Raw genomic sequence first — 19,949 nt, 5'->3', positions numbered from 1 at the left:
GTAAAATGATATAAAACAGAGAAAAGCAGGCTGTCCTCACATATGAGAAGCTGACACCAGTGATTCATTTTTTCTTTAAAATATCACTTTAATGTTCAGTACATTATCACAATTGTTGTCAATTAATTTACTGTTTATCGACTAAACAACTAATCGACCAGTGGTTTCCACTCTATATTAAATCCCAATTGCATTTTCAGCACCAGGATCAAACCTTCACTGTTTCTGATTTCACCCCCCAAGAAGATTATGGGCAGGAACACAGCAGGAGTCAGAGAGCCACCAGCCCTGAAACAACAGCACCGGCAGCACTTCTGCCAGTCTGTGGTAGAGTTAGACTCTAGAGCACCATCAGACTGCATTTGTACAAATACACGTCGAATTCCTCAGATTCACAAAAGACTGGCAGGCAGGAAAGAGATCAAAGTGTGGAAACATTCCTGTGTATTAGGTTCAACTGTCAGAGCAGCTAAAGACATCAATCATGGCTTCGGAGGAGGGCGGTCTGCGGGAAGCTTCATGTTGCAGTCTGGCCAGAAAAAAAATAGGTGCTGCGTTGTGTCAGGTTGAAATGTTCGGCTCGGCTGGGATCAGTCCATGTTCGGAAACCTTCTCCACTGGTGGAGAACATTAGAGAACAAGCTTGGAGCACTTTATCATATCAAGTGAGGGTCAACGTGTATTTTGTTCACAACTAGCAGCAAGACACACTGTGGGTCTACTGTACTTAAATTACTGCCTGTGTAATGTGTTATTTAAAATGATTGTGTATTGTCTTCCAGTTGAATGATATCTTGATGATATGATCATAAAGTGTTATCATTTTACTAAATTCTGTATCCAAATTAATAATACAAAAGAAAATTGCCCAGAAAACAGTGTAAAATGCCTGAAATAATTTTCCCACAACTCCAGGAGATGTATTCACAATGCTTGTTTTATTTGACCAGAGGTCAAAGAAGGGCTGGAACCAGCAAATGTTTGGCGGTAAATGTTTTTGCTCTATAAATGACTAAAATTATTATTGATTAGTCAATTGACAGAAAGTGATTCGACCTAAATAACAGTGGGACACATTTTAATTGGCATAAATAAACGAGATATATTAATCTTGGGAAAATAGGCTCACTGTTACCATTGATTTCAGTTATATTTCCCAGGCCTTTATATTGATATGGAAATCTGTATTCACACTAGTCTGTATTGCACGGCTCTTATTTCAAGCATAGTTATGTTAAGGTATTTAAGCTAATATGATGCCATTAACACCTCAACAAGTTTATGTAACCTACTTAGCAAGAGGACATTTGGAATCAGTGTCTGTACAAGCAAGTTGCTATTTTCTGTATTTTAAATCGCACTTCTTTATTAATCTGCAAAAACACATGGACATCTGTTTATCTCATGCATATACACACTGCAGGCCTGTGTACAAGATCCTTGTCTTACATTCTTATACTTGAAGTTTACAAGTGTACACGCTGAACATGTTTAACTGTACACATGCAAAAAAAAAAAAAAAAGGAAAGGAAAAATGAGCATATGTTCGTTAACACATGGAACATGGTGAGCACTGAACCTTTTTGAAGCCTTGTGTGTGTAATGCTGTGCCCCTTTCACCTCATTGCAAGCCCAGGTTAATATTGTTTAATGCTGCGTCGTTTCGTGCCTATGAAGTTCCGCTTTGCATGCATTAGCAGAACAAGAGAGTGTGAGACTTATCTTGTACGATAAGCATTGCACCGCAAAGCGGCCAGATGTTAAATCCCAAATAATTCGCCCTAGATTTAACTCTTGCATTTATCTCTCTGCCAAATCTGGCACTGCTTTGTGGCTTCAAGATGTAGTCTTTCATTTCCAGAAGTGGGGGTGTCTGTGTGCTAGTACAAATGACCTGAGGTTTTGCGAGCTTCAGCATGTGCCGGTCTGTGTGTATATGGAGACGTCTCGTGTTTCTTGTGGGAACTTGTTGCAGAGAGCCACCCTGAGTGACGATTCTGGACTTTTAGTTGCTGACGATTATAAAAAGTGAAATGTGAGCGCATTCCTGAGGGCCGAGGTAGAGCCGTGTGGCTACACAGCTGAGGGCTCATTGAAAGATGAGCGCTTAGCAGGAAATTAGCCTACATTAGGATCCAGTGGGGTCACAGGAACGGACACGTACACACATAAATGCATGCTCATGCACTGCATGCACCTCCCTTTTTTTTATATGATCACATTAGTCCCATCATTGTATCCAGGCAATAAGTCACAGTTGACTGCTAAATTGTAACAGGACCCGTTCTTTGTGTTCAGTCCTGCTATGAGTCTAAGCTCTGCAGACTCTCTGGCTTGTAAAGTTGTACAACTGTGCTGCACTCCGGCATTGCGTGCCCCAGATTTTGGGGTGGGAGTGGTGATGTGAGGCTTTGAGAGAGCGACAGCTGACTAGCTGGGACCAGAGAGGAGGAGGAGGGAGGAAGGAGGGGGAGGAGGAGAAGGCGGTGGCGGCGGTGGTGGTCAGACAGTCAGCGTCCACTGTTGGGATCCCGGGGGAAACTGAGCCAGAAGAGAAGGGACTACAGTTGCAGCTGTTGTTGCTCTCACACGCACACGCACATGCCCCCCACACACACACACACACACACACACACTGGTCAAACTATAGTTGTGAGGACAGTTGTTGACATAATGCAGTCCCTAGGCCCTTACCCTAACCCGTACCTGAACCTTAAAACCGAGTCTTAACAATCGAACAGCCCTTTGAAGTTGTGAGGACCGGCCAAAATGTCCTCACTTTCCCAAAGTCTAAAACTCAAACTGGTCCTCACAAAGATAGTACAAAATTCACATACATGCGCGCGCCTACACACACACACACACCGATTATTCTTACCTCATCGCTAATACCCGGCGTCTTTTTCTTTTCTTTAATCCTGAATGCTCACTGACCTGTTCGTACAGTTTTATGTAAATTTGTAATATAAGAATATTGATTAAAACCGTTGGACTTCCCTTTCGTAGACTTGACACATCCACATCAGAGGGAAGTGATGGCTTTTCCTTCTTGACTCCGAGCTACAACTAACATTTTATTTATTTTTTTAATATTGATTAACATGTTGAATGTTTATGATTTTTATGAATCATTTAGTAAGATGCCTTCATGATTTCCCTGAGCCCCTGTCAAGATCTTCTGATTACTTTCTTTTCCCCCCACAACAGTCTAAACTCCAAAGAAATTCAATTTCTAACAATATAAAAACTGCAGCTGATCACATTTGAGAAGTTGGAACCCGTCAGTTTTGTATGTCACATGAGTGCTTGATAAATTACTTCTATTGTTTTGATTGACTGTTTAATTGACTAATGATGAATGTCAGAGTTAAAAATGTACTTTGGTTATAGTGATCTTACAGTAACACCTGTTTCTGCAAACCCAACAAAGCTGCAACAGGGAAGGCTTCGATGAAAAGCATCTTTGCGTTAGTGTATTTACATCTCTCTTTAACTGAGCATGTCTCAAATGACTTCACATAGAAACGTTTTCTCATGTCTATGTAACAACCACATGATACAATGTGAGCAACGTGATGCAGTATGCAACATAAAAGCTGGAAAGATTCTAGAGCTTCCACTAATGATTCAGATGACATCTTCAGATGTCTTGTTTTGTCCAACCAACATTCGAAACCTAGAGATATTAAGTTTATAATGTCATAAAAAGGATAAAATCAGAAATCATTCACAAGACTGGACATAGAACCACTGTATATTTTGCATTTTTTCTGGAAAAAATAACTTAAACAATTGATTTATTATGAAAACAGGTGTCGACTTTTCTGTAGTCTGACTAATCGATTAATAGATGAACTGTTTCCACTCTAAAAGAGTCACAGAATATGACGTTCGAGAGCAGAGATTTTTTACAAACGCCGAGGACCTCTGCAGTAGATATTACTTGCTTTACTTGGACAAAGTGCTCGGGGGACAGAAAGATGAACTGATTGATGTGGTTTGATGTGCATCTCATAAAAAGAGTCTCGGGGATTGAGTGTCATGAAAGTGCCTGTGATGAAGTGTAGGGCTGAGGATCTCTTGTTGCTTTTGTTTATTTATTGAAGACACTGATGGAGTTGAGGTACAGATTTAGAATCAATTTAATGCACAGCTGATGCACAGGCAGTGAGTGACTTGCCGGCTTTGCCCTCAATGAACCTGTTAGTCATGCAGCAGCACTTTACTGCAGTGAGGTTGCAGAGCAGAGCAGAAACAAATCACACTTAGGAGCTACAAGCTTAAAGCAAAAGCTTGATGCTAGGGTCTGACATTTTTCATTTTTTTTCTGGTAAATGTTTATTTTTGTATGCTGCAAATCAACAAAGTATAAAGTATTGAAGAAACAACAATTTACTTTAACATTTTGGAATTATAAAATATCTCATCAGCTGGGCAAGGTCCATCTGCTGGTGTGATATGGTCAAAAATTTCCACAATAACTAACTTAATGGGCCTTGTGGTGAGATTTATTGATCAACTAGTGTTTCCAAGGTTGAGGATTAACTTTCAGTCTCAAAAATGTTTCTTATTAGCAATGCAAAAGGAGTGAATGTAAAAAATCCTGACCCTGCAACCATTTGGATATTAAATGTTTTACTATAATGTCCTGCACCAAAACTTTTTATAGAGATTAAATAAATAAATAAACTTAATGTATTAATTAGCAAGCTTCTCCTGTTTTATAGTCTTTATGCTAAGCTAACCGCCCGCAAGCTGTAAATGGTATCGATCTTCTCATTTAATTCTTGGAAAGGAAGCAACTAAGTGTATTTCCAAAAATGTCAAACTGCTCCTTTTTAAATGATAGTACAACGTTCAGGAAATGTTGTACTTGTGTGGGTTATCAGTAGGGCTAGTTGCCAACTTAGTACAGCTGTTCATAGACTTTCAGTGGAAATGTATTGTGATTATATCATATTTTATTAAATGCTGCATCCCATATGGAATTTTCCAAGCTAAAAGTAATAGATTTTTTTTTTTCTTTGTTAGTTGTCGTGGACAATAAAACACTGTTAACTGCATTGAACATCAGTTTGATAATGGATTTTGCATAATTTCGCCATACTGTGATTTGTGTAGACATCAAGAAAATATTTTAATTAATATTGTGAAATAGATTTTAACCATATTGCCCGGCCATCTTTATATAGATGCCATTTGCCAGATGCTTACTGGAGAGTTTCAGCTCCACACTTCAAAAACTAACAAGTGGTTTCACACACCAAGTAACAGTCACCACTTGATGCACAAAACAAGAGTGAAGACACAAAAGGACATTTCTTTCTGAAAACAGATTTAATTTACAAAGAGTCAGTGACAGTTTTACAGTGCACATGACACAGAATCCCTACTAAAGGTTCGCAGAACCCTGATGAAAAATATCAACAACAGTGCTTAAAATGACACTTAGACAACTGTAAATAGGAAGAAATAAATGTTACATTTACATACACATACCGTGTGATATGACATCTCAGACTCGGCAAAAACTGTCTCTGTGTCTGCGTTGGACCCTCTGCTTGTGTGGTACGAATTGACCTGAATACTGAGACAACACCATATGGATGGACCGGCCAAGACACTCAAAAGACCTAAGGCCCTAATCCCTGCTGGCTAAATTGATTGGTCTGGTATCGCATTTAAAACTGAGTGAAATTCACAGGTTTTTTTTTTTTGTAACAATAAGTTAGAGTATCAGATTGTCCTTGCATAACAGTGGTCCTCTATAAACGCAAACAAGTGTTTTGAGTTAGAGCGGGCAGTGTAATCTATAATCCTGAGGGAATCCTGCTATTTGTATGAATTTGTGAGGGAAGCCGTAGTTTGTTTTTAACTGCTATCATGCTGCTTGAAATGAAAGACACTGAAACGGTTTATTATGATACAAAAGAATAGATACTGTAGGTTAAATATTAACTCATCAGTTTGTGGTTTTCAAGTACAAATGTGGTGGCTTTGTTTACATGTATTGGTAAGAACTGTAATGTTACTGTGACATATTTATCTGTGCAGAATAATGAAAATCATGCGGATATTACAGAAAATGTCTCTTATTGCTGTAAATTGCCTGATGACAAATATGTACAATGCTCTGTACATTTATTCTGTTACCTTGATCCTGTCTGATAGAGATATGGGTCTTGACCTGCACTCTCAACTGTATCATCACTGTTACAGCCCTGTAATGTATTCACCTTTTGTATATCCAGTGCGTAAAAAAATCGTCATAATTCAGTACATCTACAAAGCGTTGGGATTAACAGAGCCGTTTTGCATTTTCTTTGAGCCTGAACAAGCTTTACATAACGTCCGGGTACCAGATGGCTGGCAGTCAGCAATCGTGGTTGGCTGTGCCATCTTCACCCCCACCTCCCTCTTCGTTACAACCCAGGAGGACTGACAGTTGACTCAACATGTGCCGTGTCTACATGGCGGAGAGAAAACCGAGTGTTTTCTAAGATGACAGCAAGCAAAACATCGCTGATCACGAGGGACAAATCTCAAAGTTTAATGTGCAATCTTTGGACTAGTCATGCACTGTATTGCTGTTATGTCTTTCTAGGCAAGATGGGATGAGGCAAGACTTCTCTAAACTGTATATAAATCCCATTTAAATGTGGGCGGTGTCTGTTTCCTCATGTGTTGCATTCATTCCCTGAGCAAGGTGAATGAGACCGACAGGTTCAGTTAAACCTGAGTTTCCAGGGTATCAAGGCCCGGTGGAAACAAAAAGGAGCTTATGACTGTGTTTAGTGGCAGTGCGTTCAGTAACAGCTGTTTGAAGCATCGCTTATAAAAACAGTAACCATGCAATCCAACACTTTGTGTTTCTATTCATAGATGCAAAGAAGTGAGATATGAGAGTATGTCCTGTAGCATATAAGTGGAAAAAGTCTGTGAATGTTTATATAAAGAACTGTAATAATGGTGACATTCTGAGGAAGATGTCCTTTTCTAAGTACCGTCTTTTAAGACAACCAGACAACTCAGTCATACATGCATTAACGCACATGAAGAAAATTGAATAATACAAAACTTGCAGCATGAATCCTCAAAAAAAGTCTCTCTCTTAAACACACTTTAGCAAACACTCACTCACCCAGACACACACAGCAAACAAGCTTTAGGTTTTAGGATTGTCAGACAAAATGTTGTTCTGATAATCTCTGTCATAGGAGAATCATGTCGTGGGTGGGAAGTTCAACGGTTCATTTCTGGAAGACAACTGTATCCAAGCCTCTCAGTAGTTCATTCATTCATTCCACTCCAGCTCAGCCAAAATCCCCCAACACCTGTCACTCACTCAGTCTGGCATCATTGGCAGTTTGTTGGCCTGAGACTCACTGTCAGACCCACACAGCTGTGTTGTAGTCAAACAAGGGCTGCATTTTCTCTGAACCAGTCTCTGGCTGTCTCCTGTCTAAATAAATCCCTGCAAATGGCTGCTGGTGGAACTGGGGGAAGCTGTGTTGATGGTGTTGGTGGTTCCTTTCGGCCTCAGATAGATGTGGACACGGCCTGCCTTTACCCTGCTGTCCATTTGTCCAGAATGGCAGGTAGAAGCTGCCTTTTGAACTTTTAGGAACCAATTTCTTCGGCCTTTTAAAGAGGTCTCCCTCTGGCAGCTCAGGAGCCATCCAGCCGGGCCTCTCCTTGAGCAGCTTGTCCCTGTCGGGCCGGACGCTGCGCAGGAACTTCTTGAAGATATTTGTGGTCAGTGAGAACTTCCTGCAGATCTCCTGCGAGCGGCTGAGGCGGAGAGGGTGAGCTGGGGTGTCCAGTCTGTCTGCTCCTCCATCCACTGTCCTCTCCTCTCTCCTCTTCCTCCTCTCCTCTTCCTCCACCTCCTCCCTCTCCACCTCAGGCAGGTCCAGCCAGTTACCCACCAGGTCGGCAAAGACATTGTCGCCCAGCACTAAGGGCTGACGGTTGCGGCTGCGGCTCATGAGCGAAGAGGTCCAGTCGCTGGCGTCATCTGTGCTGTCCTGGGAGTAGTCGCTGTCCAGTGAAGGGCCCTCTCTGGACAGGCTGTACAGGATGCCAGGCAGGTCCACCACCTGAGAACAATGGGGAGCCTTTGGGTGAGGGTAGGGTTCCGGTGGAGGGTTTCCCACCATTGGTCCATAGAAGTCCACTTGGGGGGCAGTGTATCCTGACCACCTCCTGGGTATTGAGTCAAGGTCGTTCTCACTTCTTGCTGTCATTGAGCTTCTGTGGCTTTCATTCTCCAGACTGGACACTGAGGAAGACGAGGTTCTCAGGCTGCTTCTGTTTCGAGATGGGCTGTTGTCATCTCGACTGAAGGTGTTTCTGCTCTCCAAAGATGGCCTTGGACTTGGCATTGGACTTGGGCTGGGCTCCTCTGGCAGAGTTTGGCTAAAGCAGGACCTGTGATCCTTTTCTGAAGCTGAAGCTGCTGCAGCTGATGCGTCAGGAGGAGCTGGCGGAGCAGGATGTGGGATCCCTCGGTTAATGGGTCGACCTGAAATGTCGAGGTTTTCTAGTGCTGTCTGAACCTGAAGAAGCTTGAGTTCCTGGAGGGCTCCCATCATTGAATTCATCTGAGCATGGAGGCCATCCCCGGCTTCTTTCATAGACAGCTGCAGGGAGATGGAGAGAACAATAAAGAGATGAAGATCAAAGACAGAAATAAGCAAATGTTCAGTTCAGCTTAAGAGCAAAAGATCTTGCAGAGCTCATCAGTTCAGTCATTTGACCCATGCAGGTCCCATCTCATCCATCAAAGATTGATGTCCTCACTGTCCCCTCTCTTCATCATCATTTTTCTTAGCACCAGCACAAATCCAAATTGTACATCCTCATGAGATGGCAGTATCAAAAGCATTTAATAAGTGTTAATGAATAAAAATCACAGTAATAGACCTGCTTTTTGTCTCTGTGTCAGTTACTCTGTGCTCTTCTCTTCTGCTTTTCAAGCTGCGCACCTTGTTTAATTATGGGTCATGTGACCTAGTTTTGGATGACAGGCCAGGGTCCCATATGGCCTGCGTATGAGAGAGGATCCAACCCATGACAGCTGTAAAACAGACTAGCTTTCTATTAAATTTTTTCTTTTTGTGTCCTTCCATTTCATATTATCTCATATTTGCTTTCTCCTCCGAGCTCTTTGCCTTCACTCTTACTTCCCTCTGTGCAGCAGCAGTCATACGCTCTGCTTTTATCTTCCTCCTCCTCTCTCTTTCCACTCTCATCTGTTTAAGAGCCTGTGTCATGAGACCTGACTAACCGTTTTTTCCTGAAGGCAGACAGGAAGCCCGGAGGCAGCATCCTGTGTCTCTTGTGTCTTAACTTGCGGGCCTGAATAATTGCACACCATGACCCAGACTTTAACTCTGTTCTCTTGATACAACAGGTTTATATTCTATCATTTAAGAACATGCACATGTTGGCTAAGGTAGCAACTGATTGATGAGTAAACCTGCCAGACAGCCCCCCCCCCTTTTTAAAAAAAAATCCCCCCAAAAAATCTGTGGAAAGCGAGCATTTCAGGAATTTTGAAAAATGTACCAGAGCGTGTGGGTGAGAAATGTATAAAGCACACCTACAGAAGATTACAATGTCTTTTCCATATAAATCAAGCTGTCAGTCAGGATCAGTTATACCAAAGCACATAACAAATACCTGTCAACTAAACATGAATGCATTTTAATGCAAATAAAATAGCTGTTCTCAAAATAGAAGCCTATCTGATTTGAGTTCTTTAGAATTAAATAACGTCTGAAAATAAAAAACATGTCTTTCAACTGCCAAGAAACACCAAGATGACTCGCAGCCCGTTCAATAAAACAAATACAGATTTTTTTTTTTTTTTTTAAGAGATAAAAACCCACACCTTACCTTCTATAAACTCTCACGAAGCAGAATATATGGATATCCCTGTCTCTGTCTCTGTTGTTATTAGTTGGCATCTCTGTCACTGTCTCTCACCTTTCAAACAGATCAGTGTGACTGCCCCTATATGTATCTCTCTCCAATGGGGGGACACCGCAGGGTGTGACAGCCAATCAGCACTGCCCGTCTAGACCATAATCCCCAAACTGTGGGGGGGGGTCCACTCAAGCGGAAAGGGACTGAACAATGAGAAGGGAGATAGTGAGAAGGAGCGAAGGGGCGGTGAGAGTCAGCCGGATGACTAGGGATGGAGGGGGAGGAGGGGGGTGGGGGGGTCGATGGGGAGCGATCCCTCGCCATATGTTTAGATGTCGAAGAGAAAACTATTGATGGATTCAATTATGGATGACACCATAAGAACATGAGGGAGGGGGTTGTAGATGGAAGAAGGAGGGGGTGTAGGTGTAACACCAGGCTGTGATACTTAATCTTGGGGGAGCAGTGATTGTGTTGACCCCCAAGTGGGAAAAGTAACTGTGTAGGACAACTGACAGTGTAGCATCATAAACAAAGAGTCCTATAATCACCGTGAGAGAAGGAAGTGTTGTTAGAGAATGTGTTTCTGTGAAAACAGACAGATGTAATGGATAAGCAACAATACATATCTACCTTGTTGCTGTTAGCCCCTTGTTATTTTTAACACGTACTGACTTCTTTAATTGTTCTGAGCCAGGCTAGCAGTGTGTCTCTAAAAGTGGCCCTTTTGGTCTGTCGGTCGGTCCACCACTTTGGTGCACACAGAAATTTCTCAGCAACTGTTACATAGACTCGAAATATATGTTGAACAACCGTTCATGGTCCCCAGAGGATGAATTTTAATCACTTTGGTGATGACTAACATTTTCATGCAGGAGTCAAAGTCATGTCAAAAAATTAATTTGTCCACCAATTTGGTTTATGACCAGATACAACTAAAACTAATGACATTCCAATCTGCCTCAGTTGCAGTTTGCGTTTAGTGCTAACTAGCAAATGTTAATATGCTAATCTAAGATGGCGACCATAGTAACCAGTATCCCTACTAAACATCAGCATTTTCGCATTGTCATCGTGAGCAGGTTAGCATGTTGCCATGTAACAAAAACCAAGGTGACGTCTACATAGCTTTTTTTTTTTTTTTTTTTTTCCTGTCTGTCCAACAGTCTTACAATGACTGTTGATATGAATCATTGCAATGATATGAAACAGAGAAAAGACAAATCTTTAAATATGAGAGGCTGGTACCAGATATTGTTTGGCATTCTTTCTTGATAAATTACTTAATTGATCATTTAAATTGTTGATTAATTTTCTGTTTAACTGCTTCTGCACTGTACTCAAAGGCCATTTCATGGTCTGTACAGTACCTTGACACTTTTCCAATACCCTGCACCATCGTCATTAAACATGTGGGTTAAAACACTTTGCTCATCACTAACACAAGGCTGAGTAGGTGCATGGGGGCGACAATAGCTTTTAAGATCAGATAATAAACCTATCAATGCACACACTGGGAACAAAAGCCCTCCCAGCTTCCCGTTGGCTCGCTAAATTAGGCAATGAAGCTAAGCGTAATTAGCACAATCAGGTTGTCTCTTGTCTTTCTGCCTTCCACATATGGCTGACTTCATTAGCTGTAATTGCCTGTGTCCTGGGAGAGACTGGGAAAGAGTGCATAATTATGGTTTACTTTCCTGCACATCAAAGGTCAACACGTCTGAAGACAAGATGACGTGTGGAGTTACGTATCGTTGTCACATCTTTAGAGGCAGACATGTGGCTTTGTGCAGGGATCAGCTGAGGGGATTACCGCATTCTGAGCTGCTGCTGAAATCTGGACCACTTATATGTATTAAATTTGTCTTTGAAACGTTATCTCCTAAGCAGACGGTTTTTATGCAGTATGGAAGGCCGCACCTGTTTACACATGCAAACCAAAAACATTTATTTAGCACTCACATGCAACTTTTCCATTATCCCCAAAATGCAGGCGTCCAGGTTTGCAGCCCCTGGTTATTTAAGACACACTGAGTTGTTTACTGGCATTTCTATTCTAAGGCAACATTAATAATTCATATTATGCCCTGGGGAACAAGCGGAGGAACAGTAGTAAACTAAACCCTATTATTCCACCTTTACCATGCCAACTAACTCCGGGCACTCCACCACTGCCACTTTGTGGCCCAAATATGTCAGCCTTTTCAACCTTTATCCTGCCTTCTACTCAGGATGCTAAAAGTGACTTTAAAACAACGTCCCGCGGCAGTTTCTAGTTCAGACGCAGATGTTGTTCATCCTGAGATGTCCCACTTTTACAATGTGTGAATCAGCTGAGGGGCCTCGTTAGGACAAAGACACAGAAGACGCAGGCCTGACAGGACGCACACAAGCACCTGAAGGTCTTAACCGGAAGAAAAGGAGATGAGAAAAAATGTCTGTCTAATCTAATTTAAGAAGAGAACTGGGATGAAATTAGGGCTGCAGGGAATTGCTGTACTGCCCACAAACACTGGCATCATTAACCCAGTCTTGTGAAGTTTAGTTAAATCTTCTTTTTGAACCAAAGACTCAAAAGTAGTTCAGCCATTTAGTCCATCACACATGTATTTCTATAAAAACGATGATTTTAAAAAAGCGAGCCAAGTTAAAATCTGCTGAATGAATGAAAGAAAAACAGGGACTGTCCAGATTCTCCCCCTTCACCCCCCTACTTCTTCTTTTGGCGACAGTGATCCCAGCCAACCAGACATAATTGCCAATTAAGGGGTGAATGCTTCAGAGTTTAAGAACAATGGCTGGCAGCCTGTGAAATAAAGGTTTATTAGAAAGTTAGGACAACTTTAATTTAAAAAAAATCCGCTGGTTGGTGATTTTTATTTTATATTCTCACATCAGGATCCACCTACTGCGAAGACGCATTCAGAGGCCCTTCAATATGCATGCAAGTGAATTAAATACCACAAAGTATAAATAAATCAATGCTTCTCCTCTGCTGTCTGTTGAGATCGAGCTCTCTGCCTTGATATTACCTCCTTCACTTACGTAGGGGAAAATAAATTCACTGTGCAAACAAACTGAGCTCAAAAATCCACACACGTCTAGACTTGCTTTGCGTCAATTAAGTCAGTATCTTTTTTTAAAGGCATGGATGTGTGTGCATGCATGTTGTGCTCACTCATATACATTAGCTGGATTGTTAGGTGTAGGAAAAAAGCAAACAAAAATTAGAACCAAACTACTGCTCTATTCTGGCAATAAAATACAGGCTATTCACTGTTGTTGTTTATTTCTTATTGGCTCGAGGGGGAGGAAACAGTGAGACCAAAGTTATCAGACCCAAAAGGTCTTCCTGTTTAGAACGAGCTGGCCAGCAGCAGCAACAGCTATGGTGTACTCCACCCTCCCTCCACCTCCACTCCTAATTAAAAATGAATGGTGGGCTGTGTCGGGTCAAGGACAGGAATGGGGTCTCTGTCCGGGGGATACAGAGGGGGTCTCTGTGACTTAACTGCTGGACACGCCACAGACCGCTGCGCACAACCCTGGTATCATGATCAAGAGTTCAATAAAGCTGTGCAGCATTCACTGAAAGAAATGAATTACTGTGCACACAGCAATGAATGCCTCTTTGACGAAAAACTTTATATGGTGACTCTCTTTGGTCCGAATGCCCTCGGGGCATGTTCAGGAGAGGAAGATATGTGTGAATAATGTTCAACAAAAGAATACAGAACATAAATACCTCTTATATTTGGTCATGGTGTAGACACCAACTTTTGTTTTTCAGAATTTTTCTCAGCATAAAATCAGCTTAAAAGTTTAAAAGTTTGAAGCCCTACATCCACTACCCTGACCTCCACACTCCTACTTTCCAGCTCATTACATAAAGGGCACACTACAAATTGCACTTGCACTGAGCAGTGGTATTGTACAAATATCTTGAGGTGCAAAAATGTCTAACATGGATGTAATTCCGAGGAATATTAGGCAGGGTTTTGAGATAATATTTTCTCAGATCTCTGCCTCCACCTCAGTAGAATAGAGGTAAATGGAAATACAATTTTATAACATTTACAGTAGCATCTCTTTCCAGAAATGCTGTCTTCTGGTCACTCTGGATAATCCAGACTTCAGACGTTTTGTTGGAACTACTATCTACCAAAGAAATAGTCCTTAATAAAAACTCCCGACAGTGAAGTCCTTGGATTGTCTAGAGTAACGGCGACACTCTTTCTGGAAAGGGGTGACGCTGCTGCATGATGAGTCAAACATCTGAAAGGCCTGGCGAAAAACAACAAAAATATCTGAAGCTGGAAACGGGAACGGAACCTTGGATGAACTGCCCCTTTTTAAAAGAAAATCTATTTAAAACAGATCTCACTGTTTCTATGACCTGCTGCCCAGCAAAGTGTCCCAGACGGCCTTTTGAGAGATGGGAGGTGGTTTAATAGCTTGTTTCCTGCTAGAGCTCATTTACACCATCATGAAAATGATGCTGCTGTGGGAGATGCAGGATGATTAGGATGCATATCATCATCTTTGGCAGATGATATTTGGAGACAGTCTGGGACCCAATCTGTTGTCTTCCTGGCTGTAAATCTTCACTGGAAGCAATAGTCGTTAGATAGATGCTTGATAACACAGCAGCTCACGTCAGCACCTCGTGTGTGGGCAGTGAAAGTGCTCAGCCAATGCTCCAGTCCAGTTACATAAAGTGTGACGTTAGGCTATCATGAAAAGGAGTGTAAAATTACAGACACATTTCCTGAAGAAAATGTGTGTGATTGCTGTAAGCTGTCATGAAGATTGGCTTGATTTTTTTTTTTTTTTTGCAGCGTATGAGTTCACTGTTATAATGGGAGTGAATGGGCCTGCATCAGCTTAAACGCATTATATTAGTTAACTCATGTTATGTGACTAGTTTTTCAGGTTTGTAGAGAGCATTTTGGAATTTGAAGTTTGTACTTTTGCAGGTGATGAAGTATAAATATAATGGGAGTAAATGGGCCTCCATAGACTTTAAAGCTGCAGTCAATATTTTTATATTAACAGTGGATCAAATGTAATGCGGAATTGGTCGCTTGTAGTGACAAACTCTGAAAATTCTCCCCCAATTCTGCAGTTCCCCTCTGCTCTACTTAGTGTGGTATTGTCTTTCAGCTCGTTGTTTTGGTTTTACAACCAAATCCTGCGATTTAACTGTTCTTGTTCACTCTCACTTTTCTCACCGATTGTTACCAGTTGCAGCAGGCAGCACGCCAAACGAGTCAAAGTTACCGACTAGGGTCATTGGAGACCAAAATAGCTTAAAGAAGAGTGAATATTAAACATACATTCGTCAGGTGTCCAGAAAAACAACTCTAAATTAATGCTAACGTTGCTCCGTGGGTTGTGTAATTAGGCATCTGTATGATAACACATTCACAGCTTTATAAGGTGATAATTTGGAAATATCCTGTTTACTGCTGGTTCTCTTGCCTGCAAGTGGCCAAAATATCACTTCACTTTTTCAATATTAGATAGTAAACATTTCAAGATTCTTTTGGTGGGGGGAAAAAAAAAAAAAAAAGATTAAAACGAAATGTAATTTGAAGCCTGACTTAAACCTCACGTTACATGTGGTTACAGCAGCAGACTTGACCACTCAGTTGTTTCTAGAAACAATGTACCCTAAATAAAACTGCACTTTGTCATCTTGGGCAGTGATTTTATTTTCCATTCTGCGAACCATGATATAACGGGTTATGTGCGTGATGCCATGATGGAGAAAAAGGCTTTGTAAAAGGTTTGCGGTTCCATCTCAAACACAATGATCACCCACGCAAAACCCCACAGCTGCCACTCAGAGTTGGGCCAATTTTAGCCGAGGGGAAGGAAGGGCAGGTTGGAGAACAGGAGCCATGAGGGAGGCACAAAACAAACGAGCTTAAAGTTAAACCACTACAATGCTTTGTGTTGTGTTCACTTTTCTGATCCCACGCCCTAAAGGTAACAAATAATATTCATTGTTGTGGCACACAAGCTTTCCACACACTATAGGTTTGGCACTTCTGTGTATTTTTCTCAGATTTCCTGACCTCATGTTTGCCAGCCTTGGTGATTGAACTCTAAGGTGACAGACAGGTTTGAAATTTGCCTCAGGTGTGAAAGGGATAAAGCAGCATGACGCATGTAAAATCAGCTTCAGTGGTGATGGTATCAAAAGCTCTGATTTATGCTTCAGTGTCTGGAATGACACTGTTAAGCAGGTGTGAACCCTACATTTAGTGAAGGTGAGTCAAAGGCATGTGAGTGTTTGACTACACGCAGGCAGGAAGGACTCTTTGTCTGTCGTATGAATAATGAGTCATGCACGAGCTTAAAAATATTTCACTGCTGGCATTATACACAAGCCTCTGGATATCTGTGGAGCCGCGTAGTGCTTTTTAAAGGATCAAATGGAAGCTAACAGCTTGTTGACGAACTCTGTTTTCAGTAACACACATAGAAAGATGAAAAATGATGATACATTACATTCCTGACTTGAAAACTAATCCTTTAGGTTTGAGTTTCAGTGTCACTGATGTGTTGGATGTGGTCACGAGAAATACCCCCCAGGTCTTGTGAGGTCAAGGGTCAAATGTTCAAGCGTGACCTGACACTACCCCACACAGACGGACCCCCCCTTCCTTATGGCACTCTTCCCATTTTAGAGCTGGCTGTGCAATGGGTTTTTAGTGGTGCCTACTGTGGAGCATTGAGGTCACGGTTGTAATTTTTTGAATGCCCCACACACATTGTTATAATGCTATAGACTCTACAACACATTAAAGGCCAATGCCAGTATTTTTGCAATTTCGGCCCTGTATCCAATCATCATGTACGCCTTACAAAGTTGATTATTATTTTTTAAATACAACACAGAGACTTGAGACTCAGCCTGGTTTCAGTATACTCCGCCTAAAGAAGATTACCGTAGCTTTCTTGCCAAGTCAAAGTTACATTGACCGGATGGATTCATCAACCGCTACTGATTGGTTAGGGCAAAATAACAACCCCTGTCAACAGAAAACAGCTAACATAAACATAATGTCTGACTGAATAACAAAGAAGTAAAATGAATTGATCAAGACTTGATATTGAGTGCGATGGATCAAACAACTCAAGCAATTTTGAAGAATCTACCAATTGATTTTCATACACGACAGAAATGAATTGAAACCAATGGATACCTGGTGGAAAAAAATACACTAACATTTATAAAACGGAGCAGTATGGTTTGCAAACTGTTTATATATCGTTTAAAGTTTATGTAGTAAATGGTCCAAAATATGCAAAAGAACTGGTGTGGTCCTTTTTTAAAACTGCGTCACAGTCTTTGAAGCATAGTTACAAGTGACATTGAAGAACCACTTGACTCTGCCTCGCAGCTGTAAGTCGGTTGTTAGATGTTTGTGATCTCTGTGTCGCAGATGGAGCCGGTTTGCCACTCTCCAGTGAGCACTGAACGAGAATCCGTCACAGTGGAAAGAAAAGTGACAACCTCTTGGCATAGACACCCTTCGTTTTCTGAACAACAGACTGCATCCCACATGGTCCTGTGCAGGGGGAGACTGCCTCGGCTTGTTTTTACCGGCATCTGCTCTCTGTTCTCCTGTTTGATCCCCGGCGTGGCACGACACTTTTTCTGTTATGCTACCAAACTGAGTTGTGGCAGCTATAGCGCAACATGTCCTCCTGGCATCAACATCTACTGCCCCTAAAATCTCCAGTGCCACTTCACAGACGTGTGGCTAATTTGGAGTAGCGAATCAAGAAGTCACAGAGCAGATCATGTTGCAAAACACGCAGCCATGCGAGGATTTTCTGTGGGCCAGTGGCTGGATAGAAAGAAAAGGGGGGGAAAAAAAAAAAATCTGTCTGCTTTGAAGATGATTCCAAATGAAATCTGTGCCAGTTAAGGCTCTTTTGAAAATGGGGCTACACACTGTGTCACTGCCAATTGATTTGGGTGTGAGGGTGCAGCTTCCAGATTTTGTTTTTACATTTTAAAGAAGGGGGTAGGAGATTGCAGTCTACATTTGCCACCATCAAACAAATGTGTTTATTAGAGGAGAGGAGATAAATAAATAAGGGAGACTAACAAATTCATTTAGGGCATAATCGTGTGATGAAACTCTCTGACTGCAGGACCTCGCAGTCTGGTGCAACACTTGATTAAAATCAGTAAAATAAATAAGAATATTCTGTGAATCTATTTCTTTTAGGAAGCTACAAGCATTAAGACCAAAAACAGCGCAGCTTAGGAGAGGATGAAAAGAAGAAGTGTCTTGAGCCCATTAAGCTTAAAGCATCTGTTCCAGATGCGTGGACAGAGAGGAGGAGGATATGTACACATGCCTCTGGTCTGCGCAAAGCTTTAAGCCTACACAAATTAATGCGATTTAAAACAACAACAACAAATAAATAAAATAAATAGCCTGCACATGCACCCCCGACTGAAACTAAAAAACCGTAATACGACAGCCAGGCATAGAGAAGTCTGTCAGGACACAGCAAAGAGAGCGACATGTTTGATTTGATGTCTGAGAAAAAATGTATCATTTACGATTGTAACGCCTGCCGATTAAAAACGCTGCGCGTTTAAAACACACACGAATAAATTGGCACAGCGCTGATCGCATGACAGAAGAAGATACAACAAGAACATACCAGCTCTTGCTTCAGTCGTCTCAGGCACGCATCCATGTTTTTGCATTCTGGTTTGGGGAGCTGTTGTTCCATTTCCTTTTTTTTTTTAAATTTTTTTCTTTCAATCACAGTGATTTCAGATGAAACGCGTCGCCGGGCGCCGCTCGGGCATGACTGTGGAAGCTTTCTCCCGGGTGGGAAAATGAAAAGGGAGACAACAATATGCAATCGGAGATGCGCAAATCCTGCTGAGGAATGCGCGCGCGGTTCGTAATGACGCGAATCCCGCGATTACCAAAAAAAACAAAAACAAAAAACAAAACAAAAGAAAACAAAACTCCTGATGAAGAAAATGTCTCTACTCCGAAAAATGATAATGAGGTCCCTTCTTGTGGCTGCATCAAGAGACTCAGTCCGTGTGTCTGTCTGTCTGTCTGTGTGTGTTTGTGTGTATGTGTGTCTCTCTCTCTCTCACTGTCCGCCTGCCGTGTGCGCAAGTGTGCGTGCGTTCAGCCCGTTTTTACCCTCTGTGCTGTTTTCTCATTCAAGACGAGCTCTTACGTTGCCCATCCGATTTCCTCCAATGAGAGGGCCTCTCAGGGACCGGCTGAATCTCATTCAAACTAGGATAAAACGGGGCTGCATCATTTATTATGGAGGAGTAGATCTGTGCGCAGCAGCTTAAAATGATTTCAGAGAGTCTGTAACATCTGGAAATATTCGAATCGAGGCTGAAAGATCACATAGTTTGGGCTATTAAAAGAGCTTAAGGAATTAAATATCTCTATTCCATAACTGGAAGACTACTGGGACAGATTCTACAGCAACTGCTGCAGCACATTAGACTGAAGGAGGAAGTTTAAGGAGGATGTGTCTAAAAGAAGCCATGCATGTCATGAAACGAGCCCATAGGGGCAGTTTCCTGGCCACCTTCACTGAGGTCAGAGAGGAAACACCTGAGCCACAGGCTTTTGTTGTGTGACCCGGACGTAATACTTTGTTAGCCAGGGCAGGAAGCGTTGCATATAGAAGGCAGCCAATCTGGAAGTTGTTTACCCCCCCCCCCCAAGAATACAAAATTGATATTTATGAAAGGCTGCGTGTGCATTACATAAAACATACACTGCATGTCGTGCAATCTGAAGATGTCAAGGAAACTAGATCAGGTCTTTTTTTTTTTTTTTTAGCTAGAAATGATCTTATTTAAGGAAAATGTGATCCTTTCTACTCTGTTCTCTGTAGTGTATAACTTCAGGATTACATTAAACGGCCAAAAAGGGTGCAAACTTGGGCTGGGTATTGATCTTTGATACATACATGGTACCAACCAAAATGTGTTCATATCA

At 41.7% G+C, this 19,949-nt stretch overlaps 1 protein-coding gene across 1 annotated transcript; it reads right to left on the bottom strand.

Annotated features, from left to right (window-relative positions):
- Nucleotides 1-5,705: 5,705 nt before the first annotated feature.
- On the bottom strand, nucleotides 5,706-18,705 carry inka2 (inka box actin regulator 2). Its single transcript, XM_040159649.1, has 2 exons — nucleotides 18,625-18,705; nucleotides 5,706-8,642 (listed from the first exon to the last, which is right to left on the bottom strand). The coding sequence occupies exons 1-2, from the start codon at nucleotides 18,694-18,696 to the stop codon at nucleotides 7,389-7,391; spliced, it is 1,326 nt and encodes a 441-aa protein (XP_040015583.1). The 5' UTR covers nucleotides 18,697-18,705; the 3' UTR covers nucleotides 5,706-7,388.
- Between the last annotated feature and the right edge of the window lie 1,244 nt (nucleotides 18,706-19,949).

Source organism: Xiphias gladius, chromosome 21, assembly GCF_016859285.1.
Source record: "Xiphias gladius isolate SHS-SW01 ecotype Sanya breed wild chromosome 21, ASM1685928v1, whole genome shotgun sequence".
NCBI lineage: Eukaryota > Metazoa > Chordata > Actinopteri > Istiophoriformes > Xiphiidae > Xiphias > Xiphias gladius.
This window is presented reverse-complemented; position numbering and strand designations above follow the sequence as displayed.